This window comes from Herpailurus yagouaroundi, unplaced genomic scaffold, assembly GCF_014898765.1.
Source record: "Herpailurus yagouaroundi ecotype Mexico unplaced genomic scaffold, PumYag 530, whole genome shotgun sequence".
NCBI lineage: Eukaryota > Metazoa > Chordata > Mammalia > Carnivora > Felidae > Herpailurus > Herpailurus yagouaroundi.
The window spans coordinates 8,004,077-8,029,954 of record NW_024412747.1 but is presented as its reverse complement, the minus strand read 5'-3'; the positions used below and the strand labels follow the sequence as shown (position 1 = coordinate 8,029,954).

The 25,878-nt window shown below is 44.7% G+C and overlaps 2 protein-coding genes across 4 annotated transcripts in view; one reads left to right on the top strand and one right to left on the bottom strand.

Annotated features, from left to right (window-relative positions):
• The first annotated feature begins 68 nt into the window (after window positions 1-68).
• Window positions 69-23,791, top strand: SPRTN (SprT-like N-terminal domain). 3 transcript variants are annotated; one of them, XM_040464855.1, is made up of 5 exons: window positions 69-702; window positions 2,200-2,299; window positions 7,281-7,409; window positions 10,728-10,989; window positions 23,381-23,791. In XM_040464855.1, exons 1-5 carry the CDS (start codon window positions 482-484, stop codon window positions 23,656-23,658), a joined length of 990 nt encoding a protein of 329 aa, XP_040320789.1. In that variant the 5' UTR covers window positions 69-481; the 3' UTR covers window positions 23,659-23,791. The 3 variants fall into 3 exon arrangements, with proteins under 3 accessions (XP_040320789.1, XP_040320788.1, XP_040320787.1); XM_040464854.1 differs by lacking the exon at window positions 23,381-23,791 and adding an exon at window positions 12,085-13,670 and having other exon boundaries at window positions 69-676; XM_040464853.1 differs by lacking the exon at window positions 23,381-23,791 and adding an exon at window positions 12,085-13,670.
• The window catches only part of EGLN1 (egl-9 family hypoxia inducible factor 1), a gene marked incomplete at its 5' end in the record, with an annotated part of 56,402 nt that continues 52,638 nt past the window's right edge, over window positions 22,115-25,878 (bottom strand). The window contains one exon of the mRNA XM_040464913.1: window positions 22,115-24,591. Coding sequence (XP_040320847.1) covers window positions 24,527-24,591 — 65 coding nt within the window. The remainder of the gene's footprint in view (window positions 24,592-25,878) is intronic.

Below are 25,878 nucleotides of genomic sequence, written 5' to 3'. Positions count from 1 at the left end.
CGAGCGCAGACAGCGCGCCTGCGCGGGAACGCCAGCGGCTAGGGCTCATGCGCCGGAGGCTCTGTTACGGCAGAGTGGAGGGCGAGGCAGCGAGACGTGGGTACTGCGCATGTTCTGAGCGTGACGTTAGTATTTGAAGTTAGTGGCGAAGCGTCAAGGCGGTAACCGGTTTCTTGAAACCTTCCTCTAGACCAAGGCCTGGGAACCCACGTTTTGAGCCCACTAAGAGGGGTCATGCTGAGTTTTCTACTTTAAGCCGCAGAATCTTGGCTTCGGCGTTTGGGGCAAATTCAGTTCTCGTTCTCGGGCCGGTTATTCTTGAATTCTCGCGACATCGGCGGGCTGCCCCGAGGGTAGCCCGAGAGCCGGTATCTCCTAGGAGCCGGGTCAGGCCGCCGCCGCCGCTTCAGACAGGTGGAGTCGCGGCCTCCCCCGGGGGCCCGCTTAACGCCGGCGAACGCCGCCTGGGATCCCGGCAGAGATGGATGAGGATCTGGTGTTGGCACTACGGCTTCAGGAGGAGTGGAACTTGCAGGCGTCGGAGCGCGACCGGGCCCAGGCGCCCCTGTCGCTGGTGGACGCGTCCTGGGAGTTGGTGGACCCAACCCCGGATTTGCAGGCCCTGTTTGTGCAGTTCAACGATCGGTTCTTTTGGGGCCAGCTGGAGGCTGTCGAGGTGAAGTGGAGCATGCGAATGACCCTGTGAGTCTCGAACCCCGCTGGGGAAAAGAGACCGGCTGGCAGCTCTTCTGCAGCCGCCGGCCGCGAACTTCTCCTCTTTCTCCGTCCCCAGTGGTCCCAGGGTCTGTGAAATGCGGGGGGTGGAGGGGAGTGTCGGTGTCGGTCTTGTTTTGGGCCAGCATCTCCTGGTGTATCTCTCCCTTCCCTTCTCTCTCTCTCTCTCTCTCTCTCTCTCTCTCTCGTGCTCAAACAACTTGAGGAAAGCTGTGTGGGCCATCTCGCCAAGAGTTTGATTTATAAAGGACACAGTGAGGGGCGCCAGGGTGGCTGAGTCACCTAAGTGTCTGACTCTTGGTTTTGGCTCAGGTCATGATCCCACGGTTGGTGAGTTGCATCCCCCTCCCCCATTGGGCTGACAGTGTGGAGCCTGCTTGGGATTCTGTCTCTTTCCCTCTCTGTTCGCGCGCACGCGCTGTCTCTCTCTCCCGAAATAAACTTAAAAAGCAAATAAAGGACACAGAGAAAAGGATATTCCTTTGTTTTTTGTTGTTTTTGAGAGAGAGTGAGCACGAGCGGGGGGGGGGGGGCAGCGGGAGAGGGAGAGAGAATCCCAAGCAGGGAATCTCCACACTGAGTGTGGAGCCCCAGGTGGGGCTCGACTCAAGGACCTGAGATCATGAGCGGAGCTGAAAGCGGGAGCCACCCAGGGGTTCCGAAAGGATATTTCTCTGAATCTCCCGTCGCTTGAAAATCAATTAACACATTCCAGATTTGTCTTATGGTAGTGCTTTGGGACCCAGGAGGGAGAAGCGAGTCTGCCCCAAAAAAAGAACGCTGAGGACACAGGGAAGCCTCCCAAGGGTAGGTGTTGTCCTTTTCCATGCTCGTTAAGATACCACCACTTAGTAGTGAGCTCAGGTGTTAGAAGGGGGACAGGGTTGACCGTTTCCATATTGCTGGACCCAAGGGATCTTAGGGGATGCCTCTAAAAGGATCCCTTTCCCACCAAGGAGAGAAGTCCCAATTTGAAATCATCTATTCCTGCACATGAACTGAGCTAACAAGTTTAAGATGGGATTGTGTTCTATGTGCTTGTCTTTGAAGTGCTACACGACAGCCTTAAGTAAGCCAGGTTAAGATAATGATATAAAACTGTGTGTAAAGAACAAATCTCCTTCATAGAGGCTTCTGTTACCGCTTTGGAGACGTGCTCATGGCAACCTGGCTGTAATCACCGCAAACCGATTACAGTTTGTAGGGAGGAGACTGGGCGCAGCAGAAGAGGATGATCTTCTTTGGACTCTTGCAGCCTGGCAAGGCCAAGGGACAGTCACTGCCTGGCTGGGGCAAGGGATGTCACTACCATTCACACATCTTTCTCCCTAGGGTGAGATGCAAATATCTCCTGACAAAGAGGGTGTCCTGGTGGGAACTAGTGTGAAGTGATTTACTCTTTCATTTTGTTTTCCCTTTTGTGTATATTTGGTAAATAATGCTTTTGTGGTGGTTGTTTTCCAGGTGTGCTGGGATATGCAGCTATGAAGGGAGGGGCGGAATGTGTTCCATCCGGCTCAGTGAACCTCTTTTAAAGTTGAGACCGAGAAAGGATCTTGTAGAGGTATCCTTTGCATAAACTTGGTTCTTACCTCAGTTATTTAAAAATGCTTATTATTGATTTAGACTGATGTGAATTCACCTATACATGTAAAAAAAAAATTATTTCCTCACAACTTTTTTATAAAATTTTTTTTTCAACGTTTATTTATTTTTGGGACAGAGAGAGACAGAGCATGAACGGGGGAGGGGCAGAGAGAGAGAGGGAGACACAGAATCGGAAACAGGCTCCAGGCTCTGAGCCATCAGCCCAGAGCCCGACGCGGGGCTCGAACTCCCGGACCGCGAGATCGTGACCTGGCTGAAGTCGGATGTTTAACCGACTCCGCCACCCAGGTGCCCCTCCTCACAACTTTAATTGCAGGGCCAATAATAATGATTACCTTATATTTTTATGGTTCTTCACAGTTAAAGTTTTTCAGGTATAATACCGGATTTGAGCTTTACAACCACCTTATTTATGTGCAGTGTGTGTTGTCCTCATTTTTATAAATGAAGAAATTTAAGGTTCAGAGAGCATAAGTAAGCTAGTTTAAGTTACATACTAAGAAGCAGAGAAAAATCAGGACTCATATCTTCCTATTGAGGCACACAAATTTTGATTGTCCTCTGTTCAGCCACAATGACGCTGTCCTCCCAGAACATCTCGCTGAGCTGGTAGAACCAGCCCACGTGAGTGAGGGCACTTGACTAGCAAAATGGAGCCATAGGAGCTCCCGGATTATGGTTAGTTTGAGTTTAGAAGATGTCTGAAATTCCTCAAGATATACCCAGTATGACTTGTCTTGCCCCAATTGTATAACTTGAAACGTAGGCACCAAAGAAGATAGAGTGGTAGAGGCTGGATGGGACGTACATTAAAATATGCTTGGAAATACAAAAGATGCTGTTTTTAAGGATAATAAAAGGTAATGGGTTGCAGAACACTGTGAATATATTTAACACTCTTGAGCTGTACACTTAAAAATAGTTAAGATGGTAAATTTTGTGTTGTGTTTTTTTTTTACAATTAAAAAAAAAAGTAAATGGCTACTAAATGTAAAATGGTACAACAGGAATACTTGATTAATAAAAAAGAAAGGAGGAATAAAGGAACAAAGCCCTCCAAAAAGAAGGGTAGGTGTGAAGACGATATCAGTAATTATATTAAATGTAAATGGACTAAGCACTGGTTTAAGACATGGAGTGACATACTAGATTAAAAGAGGTGTGCTTAAAGTCACACACATGTTGGGGCGCCTGGGTGGCGCAGTCGGTTGGGCGTCCGACTTCAGCCAGGTCACGATCTCGCGGTCCGTGAGTTCGAGCCCCGCGTCAGGCTCTGGGCGGATGGCTCGGAGCCTGGAGCCTGTTTCTGATTCTGTGTCTCCCTCTCTCTCTGCCCCTCCCCCGTTCATGCTCTGTCTCTCTCTGTCCCAAAAATAAATAAAAACGTTGAAAAAAAAAATTTAAAAAAAAAAAAATAAAAAAAAATAAAGTCACACACATGTTAAATGTGAAAGGTTCAGAAAAAGTATATCATCCAAAACCCTAACAGAAAGCTATTGCAGCAAACTAAAGGTCTTAAGGGAAGAAGTTTTACTAGAAAAAAAAGTTCACGTTTTATAATGGTAAAATAATCTATTAAATAAAAACACATAATGATTCTAACAGTAATAATGTAGCTTTAAACTACATGAAGCATAAATTAGTAGAAGCAAAAAGAGAAATAATCGACCCATAATCATAGTTGCAGATGTTAAACACAACACTCTTGGTAACTCAGTGAATAAGCAGAAAAATGTAGACATAAAACAAAACAGTTGAACATAATTAACCAAATCAACCTTCTGAGGAGCCCTAATTAGAGTAGTAGTTGCATAATGAATATTTATTGTGTAAATGATTAAGGAAACACACGAACAGTGTTCTTTTTAAAGGTAATGGGCGATGGGGGTGCCTGGGTGGCTCAGTCGGTTAAGCGTCTGATTGCAGCTCAGGTCATGATCTCAGTCTGTGAGTTCAAGCCCCACTTTGGGCTCTGTGCTGACAGCTCAAAGCCTAGAGCCTGCTTCGGATTCTGTGTCTCCCTCTTTCTGCCCCTCCCCCACTCACTCTTCTGTCTCTCTCTCTCTCCTCAAAAGCAAATAAACATTACAAAAAAATTTTTTTAAAGTAACGGGCAAGAGGAGAACGGAAAATGTGTGGTAATGCTGTCAAGTGAGCATCTGCTATTGTTAGAAAGTTACAATATCAGATCAGTGTAAGAAGGCCCACGGAGGAACAGTGTGACTCTGGCCTGTACATAAAGTAACGACCCATATTATAATGAATAGGATTCAGGAAAGGAAAGGACTGAGTCTGGTTGAGGACAGAGAAGAAAAGCTTCATACGCGTGTATTTTATTACTACCTAACATCACCACTCCTGCCTCTCACTCTTTATTGAGCACGTATTATATGCCAGATTTTGGACTAGTGTTCATCTAGTTAATGGCTAATCCAGTGTGTGCCTTTCCCATAGCCCTGCAAGATTAGGATATCCCCATTTTAGCGACGAGCAGCAAGTTGTAACTTGTCCAAGGTCTTGTGCATAATAAGTGACAAACCCTTGTGGTAGGCTCTAGTTTCCCTGGCCCTAAAGCTCTTGTCCTGTCCCCTCATCACTACCGCTGTGTAATTGCTACTGCTGCAAATGAAAACATGGAGCTGAGCCTCACGGGACAGATCGGATTCTGACAAGTAGAGATGGTACAGGAAAACTACTCTTGGCAGAAGGAATAGGATGCTGTGAGCAAAATTGAGGCGTGAATCTCAGGGCATATGGAGGACTAGAAGTAGTTGCTTTTGGCCAGGTAGAGAACCCAGTGGTGGGAAATAGAGGTGTTTTGGGACCGTGTTGAGTAGAACCTTGAATCTAGCCTAAATGTGGAAAATAGAAAATACATAAAAATAGAAACGTTCAGTGTGGTGCCGTGTTTCGCTTTCAGGATGTTTCCTTTGAACCCCAACTTAGGGATCTAAATTTATTCCTCCTTTGTAAGAATAGTTACTGATCATGACTTTAGAATGTTGGACAAAATTGAAATGTAGAATGCCCTTTGAATTTGAGTCCTAGTAGAGTGGCATTTACTTGAAAAGATTAAGGTCATTTTCAGAGGTACAGAGTCCATCATTGTAAAAGGGGTGTTTTCACAATGACCAAGTTACAGTGCTTGACACACCCGTTTTTCTGTTCGGCCTAATTTGATAAGCCCACAATTCGTTAATGGCAATCTGGCTCTTCTGGCAGGAATTCTTTTTATAAAAATTACGAACAAGGTTTGTTCTTGAAGACCTGTATGACTTTCACTTTTTAAAAAAGTCTTCCTATTTGTTAGGACCAGTTATGAAACAGCAGCTTTAAATACGTTTAATTCTGCACCTATACGTCTGCATTCGTGGTGTGGGAATGAGCAGGAGCGTGGTGATGGTGTTGTTTTAAGTCAGAGATTTTTGGAATTTCTCTAAGTGCAAACTCAGGTGAAATCTGGGCCAGTCACAGGATTTACCTTCAGATGCTATTCACCAGAGCAGTAGGTTTTAGTGTTTGTTTGTGTGTTTTAAAATTTTACATACTCAGAAATCCCCAAACTATGGAAAGCTGTACACAGAGAAATGTCCCACCCCATCCCTGCATCCAGAACTCCCCAATTACTGTATGATACTCTTGCCATTAGTTTCTTTTTTCTTTTATTGTTGTTTTGCAAATATTTATGTCCATTCTTATTCCCTCTCCTGATCACATAACATACTTCTTACATGATATATTGTGTACTGTCTTCTGCCTTTCGCCTTTTTCATTAAAACCATGTACTCTGGGGGCGCCTGGGTGGCTCAGTCGGTTAAGCGGCCGACTTCGGCTCAGGTCATGATCTCACACTCCATGAGTTCGAGCCCCGCGTCGGGCTCTGTGCTGACAGCTCAGAGCCTGGAGCCTGTTTCAGATTCTGTGCCTCCTTCTCTCTCTGACCCTCCCCTGTTCATGCTCTGTCTGTGTCTGTCTCAAAAATAAATAAACATTAAAAAAATAAAATAAATAAAACCATGTACTCTGTAGGTTCCTCCAAATGATTTCAGAGATCTTTTTCATTTTTTTTTTTTAACTCTGTATAGAATTTTGTAAGGATTTTCCATAGTTCATTCAACCAGGTCTCTATTGCTAGACACTTACTTGCATTGTTTTGCTACCATAAACAATGCCACAATGAAAATACCTTGCACCTATGACCTTTCCTATTAGCTTAGGTATTGCTGGGTCAAGGGATAAATGCTTTTGTCATTTTGTGAGATGTTAGCAAATTCTCTTCCGAGGGGGTTTATAAAACATTTTGCACCTCCTGCCAGACACAGCTGGGAACGTTTGCTTCCCTTAGCTTTACTAATGGGGTCAAACTTGGGGAATTTACTCCTCTAGATAAGCGAGAGGTAGCATGAATTTGTAATTATTTTTATAAATGAAGTCGAACATTTCTTTTCATGTTTATGGGTCATTTACGTTTTTCTGTGAGCCATCTATAACCTTTGCCCACTTAAAAATTGGATTTTAGGTCATTTTCCTGTTGACTTCAGTCGGTCTTATGTTTGAAGAATTAGTAGCCCATGAGAGGCATTGCACGTTGTTCTGAATTTGTCTTTTCACTCAATGCCGCTTTCTCCCCCATGCGGAATTTTAAAGTTCTTATGTAGTTGAGCTCATTGATCTTTCCTTTTGGATTCTGAGTAAGAATTAAAAGGGCTTTCCTGCGACAGGAGTCCTTGACCTGGGATCTGCAGAACTTCAGATATCATGCGCTGAGTTTTGTGAATGTATGTGTACGTAATTTTTCTCGCAAAATGGTTCATGACTTAACAGTTTCTGAAAGGAGCCTGTGATCCAAGGGAAGTTAGGTCCCCAGGTAGAGAAGGAAAATGTATTTCTCTCTTCAAAAGCGCCCTAACAAATGCATTTGTATGTTTCTGTTTCAGACCCTCTTGCATGAAATGATCCACGCCTATCTATTTGTTACTAATAACGATAAAGACCGGGAAGGGCACGGCCCAGAGTTCTGCAAACATATGCATCGCATCAATCGCCTGACCGGAGCCAACATAACGGTGTGTAAAGCCACACGCGTTTATGATTTTTAGTCGTTAGTTCCTCTGTACTTCCTGGGGCTTCACTAAAAATAGACAACAGGGTGGAAACGAATACCGACTTTGAGGATTTTCCACGGTGGGTGGTAAGACGGGCCGAGAAAAGCTGACTGGCTTGTTTGGGCCTCACAGTAGCGCCCTTGCTGTCGCCTCGTGGCACATCTGGTGTGACATGTTGTGCATGGTTACCGCACGCCCGCGGTACCTCTGGGTTATGATATTTGTCTCTTTGTTAACTTAGTTTTCCGGATTACGGCCTCCTCCTCCGATCGTTCCTGTGCTCTGTCATTTCATGTGTTGTTACACTCACTGAAAGTCTTCCTTGATTCCTCTTTTTGCATAATATTGTAGGAAGCGGAGCCTGGGGTCAAAAAAGCGTGAGGAGTCCTGACTGCTTGGGTTGAGATTCTGGCTCTGTGGATGGTTAACTGGGGGGCCTCCTCCCTAACTTCTCTGCACCCCCGCATACTCCCGGGCAGCACGAACTCATATGCGGGTCCTTGGGGGGGGATCAGAGGAGAAAATACAAAACGTTCGTAGCCTGGTTTGAGCACAAGTTAAATACCAGTTGTTTTTATTACTGATGCATTTTATCAAGTGACCGTAATGTCTTTTTAGTTTTTTTTTTAAATTATTTTGAATGTTTATTTATTTTAGAGAGAGGGAGAGCACAAGCAGGGGTGGGGGAGAGAGAGAGGGAGACACAGAATTCAAAGCAGGCTCCGGGCTCTGAGCTGTCAGCACAGAGCCCGACATGGGGCTCAAACCCACGAACCGTGAGATCGTGACTTGAGCCGAAGTCAGACACTTAGCCGACTGAGCCACCCAGACGCCCCCGTACTGTCTTGTTTCGAAGTGAACTTTCCACCCCCTGTGCCTCTCCTCCTACATCCTCTTCCTAAAATAGGCCATTTCCTCTGTTTTCTGTCAAATGCACTTCATCTTTGCAGTGGGCTAGACCTTCTCCCTCCTTTGAATGTCCTCAGCAGCTCTTGTACCTTTTATAATATTTTATTCTGCTCTCAAACCTCTGAACACCGGGTAGCTCTTGTTTCTCCGTAGACCTCTGTATAAGGTGTGTAATGCAGTGCCCCGACGGGGCCTTAACAAATACCAAATTGGACTGAACCAAATAGAATCTTAGTTCCTACAAAGATTAAATTCTTTGGTGTTTTGGTTATTTCCTGCCTTTAAAGGGCGGTAAAGACCGGTGTGGTGGAAAATGGAAACGTTCACCTTCTGTGTGTGTGTTTTTTTTTTCTAGCTATTGGTTTTCATTTTCTCCAGAGCTCTTTTCATTATCACATAGAGTTCCTTCAACGTCAAGAAAGTAGCTTGCATTAAAAATCAGTCCCATCAAATCCAGATTAGCAGAAGTAGTATGGAGCTGCTAGTACAGTACAAAAGGCTTTTAGTTTCCTCACTGGTGTTTTCACTTTAAGCAAAGTCCTGGTATACTTCCTCTTGTTCACTTGGAAAAAGAGCATCTATTCTTTTATCTCGGCCGTCTGTGTGTTTTCATTTAGGAGGTTTTATCGAGTGGACACCCCTTGCTTTTACAGGTTACATCCTGTTATAACAAACTCCACAGGGCATCCAGTTTCACAATTTTATTTTAGTGACTACGTCGTTAAAGAAGTCACATCCCCATGCTGGAGGAGGAGTTACAGGACTTGGAAGCAAAACAGATCCCACTCCCTGATCTTTTTGGCCAAGAAATGAAGCGAAGAAGCGGCCGGGCGTTCCAGATCTCTTTGCCCCTAAACCTCTGCCCTCCAGTTCCTTCTGTGCCTCATATACTGTGCGTTGCTGATATGCTTGCCAAGTGATAAGAGATTTTTGCTTAGGATGGAGAGGTGCTATAAAACTAGGTGTACAGTTATGGAAGGCTTCACATTCCCTTAGGGGAATTTATTAGAAAATTCAGTCTCTGGTTAAGAAAAGTCTCATTGGGGCGCCTGGCTGGCTCAGTCGGTAGAGTATGCCACTCTTGATCCTGAAGTTGTGAGTTCAAGCCCCACATTGGGTGTGGAGATAACTTAAAAATTAAAAAAGTCTCATCTACAGATGCTCCTTATCTTGTACAATAGTAACATTCCACTGAGAAGAGAGAAGAAAAAGGTACTCAGGGTTATTTAGGATTACCCGCTTTTATTTTTTATTTATTTTTTTTAAAAGACACTTTCTGGGGTTTTGTTGTTGTTTTTAAAATTTTTTTTTTTAATGTTTATTTATTTTTGAGAGAGACAGAGTGCAAGTGGGGGAGGGGCAGAGAGAGAGGGAGACACAGAATCCGAAGCAGGCTCCAGGCTCTGAGCTGTCAGCACAGAGCCCGACGCGGGGCTCAAACTCACGAACTCTGAGATCACAATCTGAGCCGAATTCAGACACTTAACTGACTGAGCCACCCAGGCGCCCCAGGTTATCGGTTTTTAAATGGTGCCCTGCTATCCTCCAGGCCCCCAAGGTGGTAGGGATAACTTTCCTTTCAGACCTCTTTGATCTGTCCTCTGCTTGGGTTCTGAGTAAGGTCCCATCTAGAAGGTGAAACGAAAAGATCCCATGTAAGGATCAAAAAGCACATTCGCAGAGAATTTTATTTGAGTCAAGGAGTGAAGCTTTCCAGTCACCCAGGCAGCAAGCAGGTACTCACTGTGCCAGAGCCTAAGTTAGCCACTAGGGGAACAAAGATGAAAACGATCCTGGGGAGCCTTTGCCTTAACCAGATAAAATGCTGCCCCATGAGGCTCGTTACAGAGGCCGGAGCAGAGAGCTGCAGGGCTGTGGATAGCGGGTGTGGCAGAGGCCGGGACAGCGCAGGGTGCTGGGTGGCGGGGGCCGAGAATTTGCAGCAGGTGGTCCAGGACCCTGTGGTTCTGTCACCTCTGAGGGCAAAGTTGCCCCTGAGCAGTGGCAACAGTTCTTCCTTATCATGGCACTATGCACAGTTTTGTCTTTATCCAAATATTTGATCGTTTTACGATTTGGTCTCTCAAACTTCTAGCATGTGATAGAGCTTTTGGCGAGTCAGAAAATATTTTCTTTTGTCTTCCGATCTCGCGGTTTTCTATCTTCACACAGTTCCTGGAGTATGAACTGCTGCCCTTCCATTAACGTGAAATTTCGAACAGAAGCTAAATCTAGTTGCCACCTTCCCCCGGGTATCCCTGCAGAGAGCTCTCGGAAGCTGCAAGGTTGAAACCGAGAAAAGGCTGCCCGTGTATTTTCTGGAAATCGTTAACCTGCCCCCCTAACGCCTACCATGTTCTGTTCGCGCAGGTGTACCACACGTTCCACGACGAGGTGGATGAGTACCGGCGACACTGGTGGCGCTGTGATGGGCCGTGTCGGCACAGGAAGCCCTACTACGGCTACGTCAAACGCGCCACCAACAGGGCGCCGTCCGCTCACGACTACTGGTGGGCAGAGCACCAGAAAAAGTGTGGTGGCACCTACGTGAAGATCAAGGAGCCGGAGAACTACGCCCGGAAAGGCAAGGGGAAGACAAAACTAGGAAGGCAGCCGACGGCCGAAAAGAAAGGTACTTCTGTCTGTCCTTCCGCCTCTGCCGAGACCGCAGCTGATGGCCCAAAAAGCCAGCCCCGGCCTGGGGAGGAGCGGTGTTTAGACGAGCTTAAGGATTGTTGCTGGTGTAGATGTTTGCAAGTGTGGACCTCAGAAGATCACGTTTTTTTCTGAAATGGTGGTAGAAAAACATACGCTGCTCTGTATGGAGGGGAGTTAAGGTAGAAATAGTTTGCACTGGCCATATCAGAAACTAAAAAGTCCCTTTGCCAGTGTGACTCACGCTGCTCTGTATGGAGGGGAGCTAAGGGAGAAATGGTTTGCACTGGCCATATTAGAGGCTAAAGTCCCTTTCCCGGTCTGGGCTCACTGAGTCACTGGGAAACAGAAGGCAAAAAGATTGTCAAAATAAAAACAGGGATTCAAATAACAATGCCCGGAATCAGTCCTGACTCCACCCCTTCCTATCAGTTGGATTCTGTCCGAGTGACTTCTGTGGATGGACGTGTTTTCATTGGGAGAATGGGAAAAGGATATGACATGTATGTGCTGGTCCTTCATCTGCAAGATTTATCCGTTTCCTATGAAGTTCAGAGTCACTGCCTCTTGAAGAGGGAACCAGGTCGCTGAGTTAATGCTTCTTCCCTTGGCGAGTTGCTGATTGGATGCAGGAGCGTAATAAGCTGCCCTTCCCGAGTCCGAAACATTAAGTGAGCGGAGGCGCTAGAGAACGTCCATGGGGAGATGACGCATCCTCATTTTGTGCGAGCGAGGAAAGCGAAGCATGTGGGAGCCGACTTTTCCCCCTGGGGCGGAACCGCAAGACCGCTATGCGATTTTCAAGGTCCAAGTGCCTTCGCTAGTGGCCCTCGGATGGTAGAACCCCTGATCTGAATAGGAGAGGATCTTGTTTTCTGGCCTTTGCCCCACCAGTGCCCCCTGACCGCTGCAGATCGCCCCCCTCCCGACGAATAGGTAGTTGGTGCGGGGACCGAAGTTACAGAATAAAACCGTATTTCTTCATTTTGAAAAAAAAAAAAACCTGTCCATTAGCTCGACATTTGTTACCGTCTTGATCTCGAGTCAGGAAAACCTCTGCTTTGTTTTGCAGATCAGCCCAACAGAGGTGAGACCCAGCCGTTGATCCCTTTCAGTGGGAAAGGATACGTCCTGGGAGACGCGAGCAATTCGCCTTCGTCCGGGAGATTTGTCGCTTCACACGCCGTCAGTAAAACCCAAGATCTTTTAAGTCAAGACCGCTCAGCAACAGCTCTGAGACCTAATTCTAAAATGGAGGTGAACTCTGAACAGAATGGTCCAAGCAAAAAAACCTCTCTCGTCGCCCCTGTTCTTGCTGCCAGTCGCCAAAATGTTGTAAGCAACTACTTTCCTAGAGTGTCAGCTGCCAACCAGAAGGCCTGCAGAAGTGTGAGTGGATCTCCACCAAAAAGCGGGGCAGTCGGCGACCTCCCTAAAAACTCCGTCTCTTCCACGTCTCACAGAAGGGTCCCCTCCTCTAAGATAGCCCCGAGAAATTCTTTAAAAGCCCCGGAATCGACACCTGTGACCGCGGCCCTGGACGGGAGCGGGCCCGAAGAGAGATTGCCAAGTAAACGAGCCAGGCTAGAAGACCCGTCTGTTTCTGACGAGCTTTTTATCAAGAAAGAGCAAGTGCAACGTGGTGAAAGTGATTCTAAGTGGAGTTCACGTCCTCCAGCTGCGGCTCAGAGCTCCAGCCCTTCAGCCAGTCAGAGCAGAGCGGTCAGTTGTCCTGTTTGTTGGAACGAAGTCCTAGAGTCGCAAATTAACGAGCACTTGGACCGGTGCCTCGAAGGCGCTAGCACCGACGGCAAAAGTTGAAAAGGTCTTCGGAAAACAGACGGGTGTCACACGCCACCTGTATTACCTCACTAGTCTAGTGTCAGGCCCTCAGGAAGTTCTGGTACATACTCCGATTTGTCGGTTAGAATCTAGTTCTATTTTATATATACATATGAGATTATAATGAAAAATATTTTATGTTTTAAGGCACTACCGTTCGCTCCTGCCTTGTGTATACTGTAGCCCAGAGTTTACTCTGCACGTATACACGTAGAATTTTTAGATATTCGTGTTCTTGCAGTTAATCTTTTTATTTATACACCTTCCTCAGAATACTCCGTGAGGAATCCTGTCCGGTGTTTGGTTCACTGAGCATTTCTTCAGTTACATTAAAACTCAGTCCTAGAACTGATGTTAATTTCATGATGTCAGACATACTGACCAAAAAACACAGTCTGGGGTACACAGCATATTAGTTGTTTCAGGGTACTCAGAGGCTTGTTTTGTTTTTGTTTTTTTTCAATCTTCACAGGAAGTAAATTTTCTCTGTTTTAAAGAATTTTACTTCTGTCATCACTGAAAGGTGGCAGCAGATTTTAGGTTCAAGTACATAAGGAGTACAGTAAAATAAACCTCTTTTAGAATGTTGCCAGTAACAAATAGCTACTGCAGTTTCGTAGGCCAGGGTTGAGCGGTTTTCTCAACGCGTCGCCGAGTGAGTGGATCCCGTGCTACCCACCTGGAACGTACAACGTCACAGAGCTGCCTCGGTGGTGTTCACGGTAGCGCGTTCTCTGGAAACAGTATTATGAGCCGTAAGCCAAAGTTGTAATCGTTCTAATAAAAAGGAATCCCATTTGTGCATTTTGAAAAGTAGAATTCTTTTCGGAAATACTCCTTTCTACCTCTGGCAAAGAGACGAAGATACTTTCGTCTGCCGACTTTCTGTCTCTGGCGACGCCTCTAGCACGTCGGTTGGCATATTCCCGAGAGTTTAGTTCACGGGTTCTCCCTTTTCTCGACTTTGTTGCAACACGACCTGTGTGTTCCTAAGGGGCCAGATCCCCAGTGTACAGCGGGGTGAGCTTCCCCGGGGGGGCCCCTAGGGCGCCTGCTGCCCAGATCAAGTTAGAGAACGCTGCGGTTCCCGCAGGAGGTGTCCTCAAGGGTGCCCACTCCTGAAGTCCGAACCCACAACCTCCAAAGGTAACACGGTTTTCATCTCCGTCACCGCAGATGGGTGGGTGAGCTTGTTTTTGAACTTCATAAAGGTACTCTCCTCGCTGCTGCTGCCGGTGTAGATGTCTAAGTTCATTGTTTCATTGCTCTGCGGCGTTTGTATGAATATGCCAGCGTTCGTTCATCCATTCCGCTGCTGCTGGGCATGGGAGTTCTTTCCGATCTGGGGCTGCCTATCAGGAATAATACTGCTGAGAACGTGCTTCCTCATTTCTGTTGGGCGTATACCCAGGATTGGAACTGCAGGGTAGATGTACGTCTCGCTTTACAAAATGCTGCCAGGGGACCCTCGGGCCAGCAGTATGGAAGCGTTTCAGGTATCCATCTGTCTTAACTATTATCTGTTACCATCTATTATCTATTAATAGCTAATACCTTAACTATTATCTATTATTCCTTTTCAGTTTAGCTTGTCTGGTGAAGTGTTGACAAGTTTTGATATTTCTTAAGTATGAAGTTAAAAAATAGTACTTAATATTTACAGATAAAGGACTTCAAATATGTGTATTATGTTGCGTATATGCCGTTATATGCTTGCGTAGAGGATCATTTTCTCTTCATTTGGCAAATTATGTGCAGGTAAGCATTTTTTTTTGACTCAAAACTGTACAAGGTTCTGGGGCAACGAAGTAAAATGCCCCATGTCCGTAAGTTTTACAGCTTGGTTGGGGAGTGAGACGAGAGCGGATTAATTTGAACACAGAAAGTGCTCTGCTGGGTGCTGTGGGGACGTCAGGACTTGGGGGGATGTTTCCTGGATGAGACCACATCCAAGCTGGGTCTTCTAGGGTGAGTCCAGCTAGCCGGGTAAGGAAGGGTGGAAAGGGCCGAGCAGAGCGAAGGGGCACCAGAAAGGCGGTGGAGACAGACCACCACACTGTTCTGGCAGAAGTAAGCTGTTCCGAATGAACAGAGTAAGATGGGAGGGGTAAAACGGCAGAAGGACGGCAGACAGACCTAGCTGAATAGAGTCTCGGGGGGGGGGAGACCCTGTCTGTCACTTTCTCCGCTTCGTGTGGCCCCTGAGAGTGCACATCTTTTGATTCAGGTGGGGGTGGGGGGGGGAGTTGGAAAGATTTGTAAGCCAGAGAGTCAAGGACGTTTGAGAAGCGTTCAGATGGATTCTCCGGGGGCAACATCAACGGGCAGAGGAAGGGCACTGGCCGGGATGAGAGAGGGGTGGGCCGAGAAAGCCAGCTGGTAAAATCAAGAGGTGGTCAGGTTTAAGGGATGATGGAAGACTGTTGGCTGGCAAGAAAAGGGAAGTTAATCTTAAATTTGGAACTGAGCCTTCAATTCGCATTAAAACTTTTGAGAAGAAATGTTACCTTAAGAATTGTTACCCCCAACTCAGTCATTTATAACAATTTTCTGTTCTGTTGGTTTCGTTTTTTTATTCCTTAAAAAAAGCAAACTTCCTACCCTAATACCAGCTGGAAATTCTGGGTCCACCTTTAAATACTATCACCCTTCATTCTGGGGACATGGGTTGCGGGGGGGTTGGGGGGTAGGGGAGTAGACTTTACAAAAACTCTGTGTTTTCTTAGAGCCAGGGCTATTCATTATCTAGCAAACCTGACTTCAAATCTGGAAAGTCCTGTCTTGCTTTTTAGACTATAAATGTGTATCTAAGTAGAAGACACAAGAGCGAGCGTCTCATGCTGTCCCATTGTCCTAAAGCACTGAGCTTGTATGTTTTCGGACTTCGTAGGATTTTTAAGTCAATTTCATTGTCAAAGTGGAATAGCTGCTGTATCTTCTTACAGACTTGCTACCTCCCTGGGATCCTGCACCCGGGGCACGTGCAGGACCTCCTCTCATTGGATTGTTTGGAGAAAAAAGCTGAGCTCTCTGTAGTTTAATTCCTACGGAAGAGCAAGGGTTTCCTGTTATTCTTTGTCTTGGTTTTTTAGCAATTTGTTGTAGTTGTTGTTGACTAGTGAAGTGAAACTCTAATGTGACAATTATCATTACGGGTTAAATTGCCCAGGGAGTTAAAATTAACAGAAAAGGACGTCACGTAATTAGCGCTTTTCTGACATTCCCCCAGAATGTTGTTACGTATCATACTTCATCATCACCTGTCTTTTGAAATGAAGAGCAAAAGACTTGCTCTTCTTAAATGACTCTGGAACCACATCATCATTAAGGCTCACAGTGTTGTATACTGTAGTACAGAAACCAGCTGCCGTTGGCTTGTTTCTGTGCTGGAATTACCCTTGGCCAAATTTACCCTCTCGTTTATTGAACACCAGGGGGCGCTCCTGGGAAGTTCAGTAACTGAAAAACTGAAGGTGAAGCCAAAGGAAATGGAGGAAACTTGCCAGCAACTGGCATGATAGCTGCCAGTTCTGATTCATAGAAAGGAAAGGACAGGTTATGATCTCAAGTCCTGTGAGAAGGGAACGGCAGGCCAAGAATGTGTGCTTGTTCAAACAAACAAGGGCTGATGCACAAGGCACCCTCACCTCCCCAACCTTGTTTTCAGTTCGCCTTTCACTGGATACACTAACACAACAGTCTTCTGCCAGAAAGACACCCGGAACCCACATGTAGGGCCTAATGGTAATAATTCAGAACAGGAAGCCTTCCAGACAAGGCAAGACCTATATTTTCCTACTATTTCTGAAATTACAGTGCTGTTCTTTTGAGTCTGTCTGACATCTAGCACTTTGCTCCGTATCATAGATTAGTCTGGAAGCTTCCTGGGACACAAATAATGTCGCTTGATCCTACATCAGCGGTCCAAAAGAACAAAGAGGAGCCTCTCAGATTCTTGGTGTTAAGTGGTGTTAAGTTAGACATCTCTCAAGTTCGTTTTTATGTGCTTTTTCAATAATCCCTTCATGAACACGGACTCTTTCCGAAGAACCAAAGTTTGTGCATTTTCAAGCTAGAATACTCTTAAGAGATGCAAATCATTCCAGGTTAGCAGCACTGTTTACAAACTAAATATTCCTTACAAACGAAACGTATGAAAATCTGCATTTATACGAAAGAAATGGGGAGGGTATTTGTTTTATTGTTGTTCTTACAAGATTCCTCACAGGATTCTTTTAATGTATTGGTATACATTTAAAATAACAATAGAGGAGTGCCTGGCTGGCTCAGTCTGTAGAGCTCTTGATCTCAGGGACGAGTCCCATGTTGGGTGGAGACATTACTCAAAATCTTCAAAAAAAAAAATTTTTTTTTCAGTATATAAATGTGTTTACCTACACAGGTATAAATGGTTTCCGGGAACTCATTTATGAAGATAGACCCACCCACACTTGTTCAGTTGCATCCTAATGCCAGATATCCAATTACCTCCATTCGATCTACAAGGGGAGGCTGTGTATCAGTAGCCCGTCCGTTCTCGTCACTGTGTGAGCGCACCACAATGCACACACTTGTGTGCACCCGTTCTGCTTCCTCTGTGTAACTTCTGCTGTGTACCCTTGCCTGCTCTCCTACTTTTCTTCACTGCCCTTCCCTGAATCTGTTCTTCCTTGTTCACCTTTTAATCATGAGATGATTTTGTCTTTTTCATTTTTTTACAGGTCGTTGAAGGTTTTCTTTTTTTGTTTCATTTCTGTGCTGACATTTTGAATGTTCAAGTTCCGGCGTGAAGTTTAATTTCTGCAAAGTCCTGGGTAAGGATATTTGACTCAGCCTGGCTCTTGTGGTTTTTTCTCTGCCTTCTGGTTGAGGAGAGGCTTTTCATCAGCTGGAATTGACTCTCATTTTGTCTTCTTCCTATGGCAGTGTTTATAAATGTTGTCTTCCTTTTTCTGCTCATTTTGAAAGGCATTCTTTCTCTTGACTTGCAGAAAATTGGCTCTATATAGGCAGACATGAGGGGTTTGTGCGGCTTACTGGGTATGATTCCAGAGTGTTCTGTTGGTACCGTGACATGCAGTATTCCTCAGAGGGAACACTTTGCTATTTGAGCTGGGAGGGTGGTTCTCTTCTGATTCTGTGATTTCCCCCTGCCCATAGCCCCCCCACCCCTCCCCCCACTTCCTTCTTGCACTTTACCATCCAGCCCCTCCTCCAACAAACAATACTTTCCCCAAACAGCCACCTGCAATCTCATGAACTTTCAAACTTCTTGATGACCCAGTGGCCAGTGCTCTGGTGAACTGGTGTCAGATTTAGCAGTACAGAGATCCTCCCCAACTTACAGTGGAATAAACCCATCATAAGCTGAAGATGCATTTAATACACCTAACCTACCCCACATCCTAGCTCAGCCCAGCCTTCCTTAGACGGGCTCAGGACAATTATGTTAGCCTGTGGTTGGGCAGAGTCCTCTAACACACAGCCTATTTAATTTTTAAATTTATTTATTTTTGAGGCAGAGAGAGAGCAGAGAAGGGGCAGAGAGAGAGGGACAGAGAGAATCCCAAGCAGGCTGTGTACCATCAGCGCAGAGCCCAATTTGGGGCTCGAACTCATAAACCATGAGATCACAGCCTGAGCCAAAGTCAGATGCTTAGCTGACTGAGCCACCCAAGCACCCCATAGCCTATTTTATAATAAAGTGTTGACTGTTTCATGTAATCAGCTGAATGCTGTGCTGAACAGATGGCTGTGTGGGTGCCGAATGGTATGAAGCGTGTCGTCGACCCTTGTGATTGCATGGCTGCCCGGGAGCTGAAGCCGCTGCCGTCATCCGGCATCATGAGAGAGTATGTACCTCGTATTGCTGGCCTGGGAAAAGATCCAAATTCAAAATTCGAAGTACAGTTTCTACTGAATGTGCATTGTTTTTGCACCCCTGTGAAGTCAAAAAATCATTTAAGTTGAACCATCATCAGCCGGGACTGTATTTCCATCACTCGTGGTGGGGTCCCTGCCTTTTCCCCCCATGTACTGCCACCACTCGGCCCCTCTTGCCCTCGGCCCCTTATCATACAGTTTCCACCTGACTCTGCCTTCACATGGGTCCTGATGCTGGCCTCGGATGCTTATTTCTCTGCTTTCCTGAAAGCTGAACTTCTGTCTGTGTCTCCCACTTACACTGCAGGTATGCGTTACAGGGAACTTACTTGGTTCTCCTTGTCTGTATGGTCTTGGGAAGGTTATGAAAGAGATTCAGATTTAGGTAGCTGCCAATATTTCTTGGAAAACCAGAAGCCCAGCTACCTCCCCTTAAATATGAACGCACAAGAATTATGACATCTGAGCAAAACTTACAACGTGAAAGAGAAAAATTAAACACAAAGTAAGGTTAAATACTGTATCTATTAAATAGAACAGGTTATTGTATCCTACACACACACACATTAAGAGAAGAAAAGAGAGCTCTTGGAAATTAACACCAAACCCTCACTTGGCGTAACTGGAAAAGAGATGTAAAACAAGTAAAGGACAAAGACACACGGTAACTAAGAGCAATATGCACAAACCAGTCGATGCCCTGTCTGGACAACAGAAGTTCCAGAAAGAGCAAGACAACGGAGAGGAGAAATAATCTCATAGTTTAAGAAAACATCCTCAAATGTGGGGCGTGAAGGTACAGTCTGCGTGCCTGCTACACTGGCTGAGAAAGAGGATCGTGCTGAAGCATGCTGTAACACTACAGAGACCCGGGGGCGAAGAATCATTCCAGGAGCTTCCACAGAGGACAAGCAGGCTACATATAAAGAGTGAGGAGTAGGAACGGCCTCGGATTTCTCTGCAACCACACTGGAACCTAAAACCAGTGAGGCAATACCTTCAAAACGCTGAAGGAAAATGATTTCCCAACTTGAATGGTAAGCTCCATTCTAGTTACCAATGAAGCGTGAGGGCAAAATAAAGACACTGGTCTTGGGAAATTTACCACCCACATACGCTTTTTCCCAGGAAGACATGTGAAGGACATGCTCCACCAGACCGAGGAAATCAGCCGAGAAAGGGGAAGATAAGGGATCCAGGAAACAGGAGACCCAACAGAGAGTGGTGGAGGGGGTCTCCAGAACAATGGGCAAAGGAGACCTCAGGAAGACGGCTGTCTACCAGGCAGAGAGGACAGCCGCTCTGGACTGCTGCAGGCTAGAAGCCACAGGAAAAGTATGAAAAATCAGGACATCAGGATAAAAGCAAAAACTGTGGAAGAAAAGTCGTCACAATTTCCTCCGTGTAAACCATGCTCTGAATATCACCAGTAGTCTTGACTATCAACCTGATCTAGGTTACGACAGAATTACAAAAGGAAGATGGGGGGATATGGAGGCGTGCTGTACATGTTTGGCAGGGATGGTGAGGGAGGCCGGACAGGAACCTACATTTTTATCTTTCATGTGGGGAACCGATCAGTACATAAGGTCTCACACTGAAGATCCAACATGGAGCAATAGGATTATGTTACTTAGACCTCTTCTGGCCACTAATTAAACCCAAAGAGTCACGTAAGAGTTAAATTCTCAGATGAAGAACAGGAGGGGCTGTTTTCCTTAAAAACCCTTACAGAACAAGTTGACTTGGCTACATGTACATGTATAGCTTTGACTATGAAAACAGGGGCGCCTGGACAGCTCAGTCAGTACAGCATGTCACTTTTGAACTTGGGGTTGGGAGTTTGAGCCCCACGCTGGGTGCAGAGATTACTTAAAAAATAATTTTTAAAAAGTTACACAAGGAAAGGAAAGCCGATGCTCACTACCGCTTACTAGCTCCGTGACTGTGAGCCAATCACTGCGCTATCCTGTTGCAATTCTAAACGGAGATGAGGTTTGCTCGGCCTACTCTGCTGGTTCTGAGGGAAAAAAATGTAGAGGGATTTTATGGAACTCGATAATAACAGTAATTAACTTTGGCAGGACAGGTTCTAATCCCAGTGAAAAGACCTGATCCAGTAACGCCCTATCTAATAAACTTTACACCTTGTTCAGAGTTAAAAGATCACCCGTTCGATAGAAGGTGCTTTGGCTGCTGGCAGCTGTTAGGGCTCCACCTGTCTTGGGAAGTGGTTTCTTCTTGTTTTCTCCTTACAAAACTTTTTCCAGCTCGTGAGGCCAGGCCCTTCACGAACATCACTGGTCCAATGGTTTATCCTTGGGCACTTGCCCTATTTCAAGTGAAATTTACTTGCTGGTGGATCAGGAAAAGAATATGCATTAAAACCAACAGCAGAATTTGGGGAACATATTCCTGACTTCAGATGTGGTAGTGGAGACTGGGCATTTACTCCTGCGTGGTTATAAACTAACAGAGAAACTCCAGTCTACAAGTCCATTATTAAATGTACGGTACAAATACTGACCATCGGAGTCTACAGCCACAGCGGAGCTCTCCATCCTTGGGCCATGTGCACCTTGGGAAATAATCTGTACTTCATTAGGTCTCACACAGCTCTGCAGGTCCGGAGCTACTGTGTTTATTTTCAGATGAAGAAGTCCCCAGCGGTCACATAATTAAGTTCCTGGGCCAGAACTGAAGAGAGATTTGTCAGTCCTGTGCTCTTTTCACAACACTACCTAATTTCATTAGTCTTCGTCTCAGACTCATCTGCCCTCTCCTTTCATCCACGCAGCTTTATTTCAGTACAGTTATCCAAATGCCCCAAGAGAGAGGCTGGAAAATAATGAGAACACCACACTAAAAGTTTCTTAGATAAGAGATAATGGAACGTGTCTATTGATCTCACATGACAAGAGCTCTTATATTTTAGTCCATGACCACACAAAGTAAACTTTTGTGCACACATAGATAGGACACCTGTGACAATTATAGATCTATGCCTGATGCCCCTTCTTGTTTGTTGCAGAGTGGGTGATACAGATATGCTCAGCAGCCCTGGTGTTAGGGTAGTTTTAAAAATTCTGTCGAAAGGGCAAGAATCCAATTGTTGAGAATCCAAACGGAGAGCTCATGGATCCCATGGACAGGCCAATCACCCCCAGGACGTCTCTAGGATTGTTTACTGTGTTTACTGGTGTCTCTCTTTCCCTCGTTATCATTTATAAAAAATCATCCCAGACATTCTGGACTGAGCCAGAGATGTGTGACAGAAAAGCACATTATCTGATAGAAGGGCCCATTAAGACTGTCCGTGTAGGATAAAAGATTTAAAAACCGAAAGAAAAAAAAAAGACAGCTGGAAATAACAACCATAATTTTTCAAGAACATTTATACATCTTTTTAATTAGATTAGCTTTACAAGCAACTTGAGAGCTCTTTCGTAACGGAACACTGCTTTTCAAATTACATGACTTTCCCGTCTATCTGTATATGAATCCTGAAATTCTTTGCCTGCTGTTGATAAAGGTCTGTGTTTTACAGCCGGTTAATGTATTCAATGAAAAACAGCATTAGAAGCTTTGTCTTTAACTAGGATTAAACATATATAGGCCACAAGTAGTTTTAAATTTTGTTTTAAACAGAGTCCTGTTTGGTGACAAGTTAACGGTCCCGCTAACATGAAACGAACAGGTTTTAAATGGATATTAAAGAAATGGCTCTCCTGGATTCCTTGATCCTTTCACAATGATCTCCAAGGAATTAGATAAAATTTTCCGAAAAGTACAAATGTTAAGACCTGCCTGGAAAGCACAACCCACATAGAGTAGAATCTGACACTTTGCACAACTGCAGAGACACACATGTGAATGACACAGGGGCTCCCACCCTGACAATCACACAACCCCCCCCTCCCCCCATCAACAGAACAGTCTCCACTAGACCTAAACATGACAGCGTTTCTGAGTCAAGGCCAAGTGCAGCGTGCCGCACGCAGACCAGATGGCAAAGACAGCTTGCTCTCCCAGGTCCGGCTGGCAGAGGCACTTACTAGAAAGATGTTACATTGCATTATCTGGAACAGAGAGAGGAAGTGGAACAAAACTGAACACGGGCAAGGAAAAACAACCATAAGCTCTAATTTTCTCCTGAAGTTCTAAGTGAGATCACGATACTGAATATTTAACCCCACCCTAAGTCCACACTGTTGGTCTCACTAGATTTTTTTTTCATGTTTTACATGAATAGCAATCTTTTAATAAAAATTACTGAGCTTTCCATAGAAAAGGTCTCTAATTGAATACAAACTATACAGATACTAAAACTGTCATAAGTTGAAATATACAGAAATATTTCTGTACACACATTTTGGCAAAGATTAAGGACAGAGATAGAAAACTGAAGTGGGCAAGGTCTAGACCCTAATTCACGTTAAATACGGATACCACCCTCTGGGCTCTGCTAAAGACTCGCCCAGGAAAATGAAGTCTTATGTATCCATCCCAGTTCATATATCAAAAAACAGAAATCTGGGAGGCCTTGTGTGATACTGTAATATTCCCTCTTCTTCTGAAAAGTAAAAGAAAAATCATAAAACAGAAAAAATCATCTGGTTTTCCACTTCTTTTGTTTTTTTAAGCTAAACACACACCTTCCAGTACTGACAAGGAGGCGAGTATCACGCCTAGGGAATACCTGCCTCAGCAGTGGTCTGCGCTACCTCGGCTCAGCCCTGGCGCTCTGTCCGCCCGCCCCCGCCCCGACGCCATCCAACAGAAGCAAGGTTCTGATCTGCACATCACGTGGGTCGCAGGAGGAGGAAAACATAACAGCAAAATTGGAAGTACGACTGACTGGCTGGGAAGGAGAGCTCTTAGGAAGGGGACGTTACCTTCTACATCTACAGAATATACCTGAAAGCGTGAGAAAGCCCTTTATCTCGGGAACTTGATGCGGAGGGCAGATCAAGTTCATTTAGTGCCAGTCACTTTAGTCTTGTAAAAATTCTAACTTAAAAAATAAAGCCTTCCGGGTATTTTTTCTTATAAAATGTGAACTGAAAGTTATTTGTAGTAGTAAATGGTGATGGTTTGTACTGTTATGTTCCATTAACAATGTCAAAAAAACGACAGCAGCAATTTTTAAGAGTTCAAATTAGTGTACAAGACGGGACTACAAAACAATCTGATTTTTTAGTTGGTGAGTAAAGTGCTCCTTTTCTTACGTTAGGTAAAAAGAAAATGAAAGGAATCATCAGTCACTGGCAACAATCATTATGAGAGGTCTTTTAGGGCAAAATTTAATAGTACGAAGAAGTTTACAAAAATAGATCAATGCTATTTTGGGGAATAATACTGTAATTTTTTCTCAATTCAGTTTTGATATATTGTACCTGATCATACAAAAATTACTTCAAATTCAAACTTGACTATATAAAAAAGGGAGCGATGAAATGAACTCATCTAGATGACAGATCTGGCAAAATATTAAGAATGAAAAAATTCTACCGAGGGCACTTATTTCATGTCCAGATGTCAATACCATTGTCAGCTGGTGGCTTATACTCTTCCCATTAGCAATCACAGGTTTGGAGTCGATCATGCAGTACAAAGTCACGCAGTCCAGATCTTCCTTCTGATGCAACACAAAGAAGTTGTTTCTGTTTCCTTATTAAAATGCCAACTGGTTGTCTATTTGTCTTTATCCCACTTATTTGTATTCACAAGTTAACAAATCGTGTCAACAATTACTGTAGGTGAAGGGGGGTATTGCTGGATCAAAGGCTCTATAAGACGTCTTTACTGATTGAATCAGAAGGCTTATTGAGTTCAACCCTCACACCTTTTTCGCCTGCAAGGCAAAAAAAAAAAAAAAAAACAAAAAAAAAAAACACAACAATTATTACTCATTCATTAAGCACCAGATAGCTTCTGTTACTGCTTCCCACTGAGCTAACAGTGTGCACCATGCCTCAGCTTTGCAAACATACATCCCCTGAAAACGATCACACTCTCACTCTTAAAATCTACCGGCAGCACTGTTGTAACTGATGCATTACTCTGAACTAGTAAACCTTCAAAAGGAAAAGCCATTCTCTACAGTGATCATGATTTTATCTCCTTTTCACTTCAAAAGCAACGTGAATTGCTACAAAATAGCAGTGTGTTGTCACTGAAAGCTCACCACTAGGGTTCTGCCACAAATAAGAACTTAAAAGCACAAACATCCAATTATAGGGTTAAAAAAAATTTTTTTTTAATGTTTTATTTACCTTTGAGAGAGAGACAGAGTGTGAGCAGGGGAGGGGCAGAGAGAGAGGAGGAGACACAGAATCCGAAGCAGATTCCCGGCTCTGAGGTGTCAGCACAGAGCCTGATACGGGGCTTGAACTCAGAAGTTATGAGATCACGAGCTGAGCCAAACTCAGACACTTAACCAACTGAGCCACCCAGGCGCCCCCAATTTTATAGTTTTATAAAAGGTTGATGTAGGATTATCGACGGCTCATGAAAATACAGCTAATCAGTAATGTGAGCACTGAGCAGCCTTTGGAGATATAGGGTAGGGTTAAAGAAGGAAGTGGTCCATCTGTTAGAAAAGACCCACTTCTCCTGGGAGAGAGTCCGTGGTAGGGACGGCAGGGGAGGCCAGCACACCGAAGGATCTTCAGATCTGGTGCAAGTGTGTTTGGTCCATGGACACCACTGGCAGGTACAGACTCAGCACGCCTCACTTAATGGTTTCAGCATTTCAATTCATCTCCTTTGTATTAATGTTCTTCACAAATTCACATTCAATGTGGAAAACCTGGATTCTTTACATATTCATTAGAGCACGTACTTTTAAAAAGGAAAGGGTACTGGGGCACCTGGATGGCTCAGTTGGTTAAGCATCCAGCTCTTGGTTTCAGCTCAGGTCATGATCTCATTGTGGGTTGGAGCCCCGTGTTGGGCTCTGCGCTAACAGTGCGGAACCTACTTGGGATTCTCTCTCTCTCTCTCTCTCTCTCAAAATAAATAAATAAACTTTAAAAAAAAAGTAAAAAATAAAAAGGAAAGCATACTTATGAACTTCCTGCTAAAAGGAGCATGAGAGGAAGCCAGATGGCAGTTATCAAAAGTGTTTGGCAGCCTGCGA

Excerpts from the sequence above, each read along its gene's own strand:
- SPRTN (XM_040464853.1), top strand. The coding sequence starts at position 482 with ATGGATGAGGATCTGGTGTTGGCACTACGGCTTCAGGAGGAGTGGAAC. Across the intron at positions 7,410-10,727 it reads TGACCGGAGCCAACATAACG|GTGTACCACACGTTCCACGA; the intron begins GTGTGTAAAGCC and ends CTGTTCGCGCAG. Across the intron at positions 10,990-12,084 it reads GCCGACGGCCGAAAAGAAAG|ATCAGCCCAACAGAGGTGAG; the intron begins GTACTTCTGTCT and ends TTTGTTTTGCAG.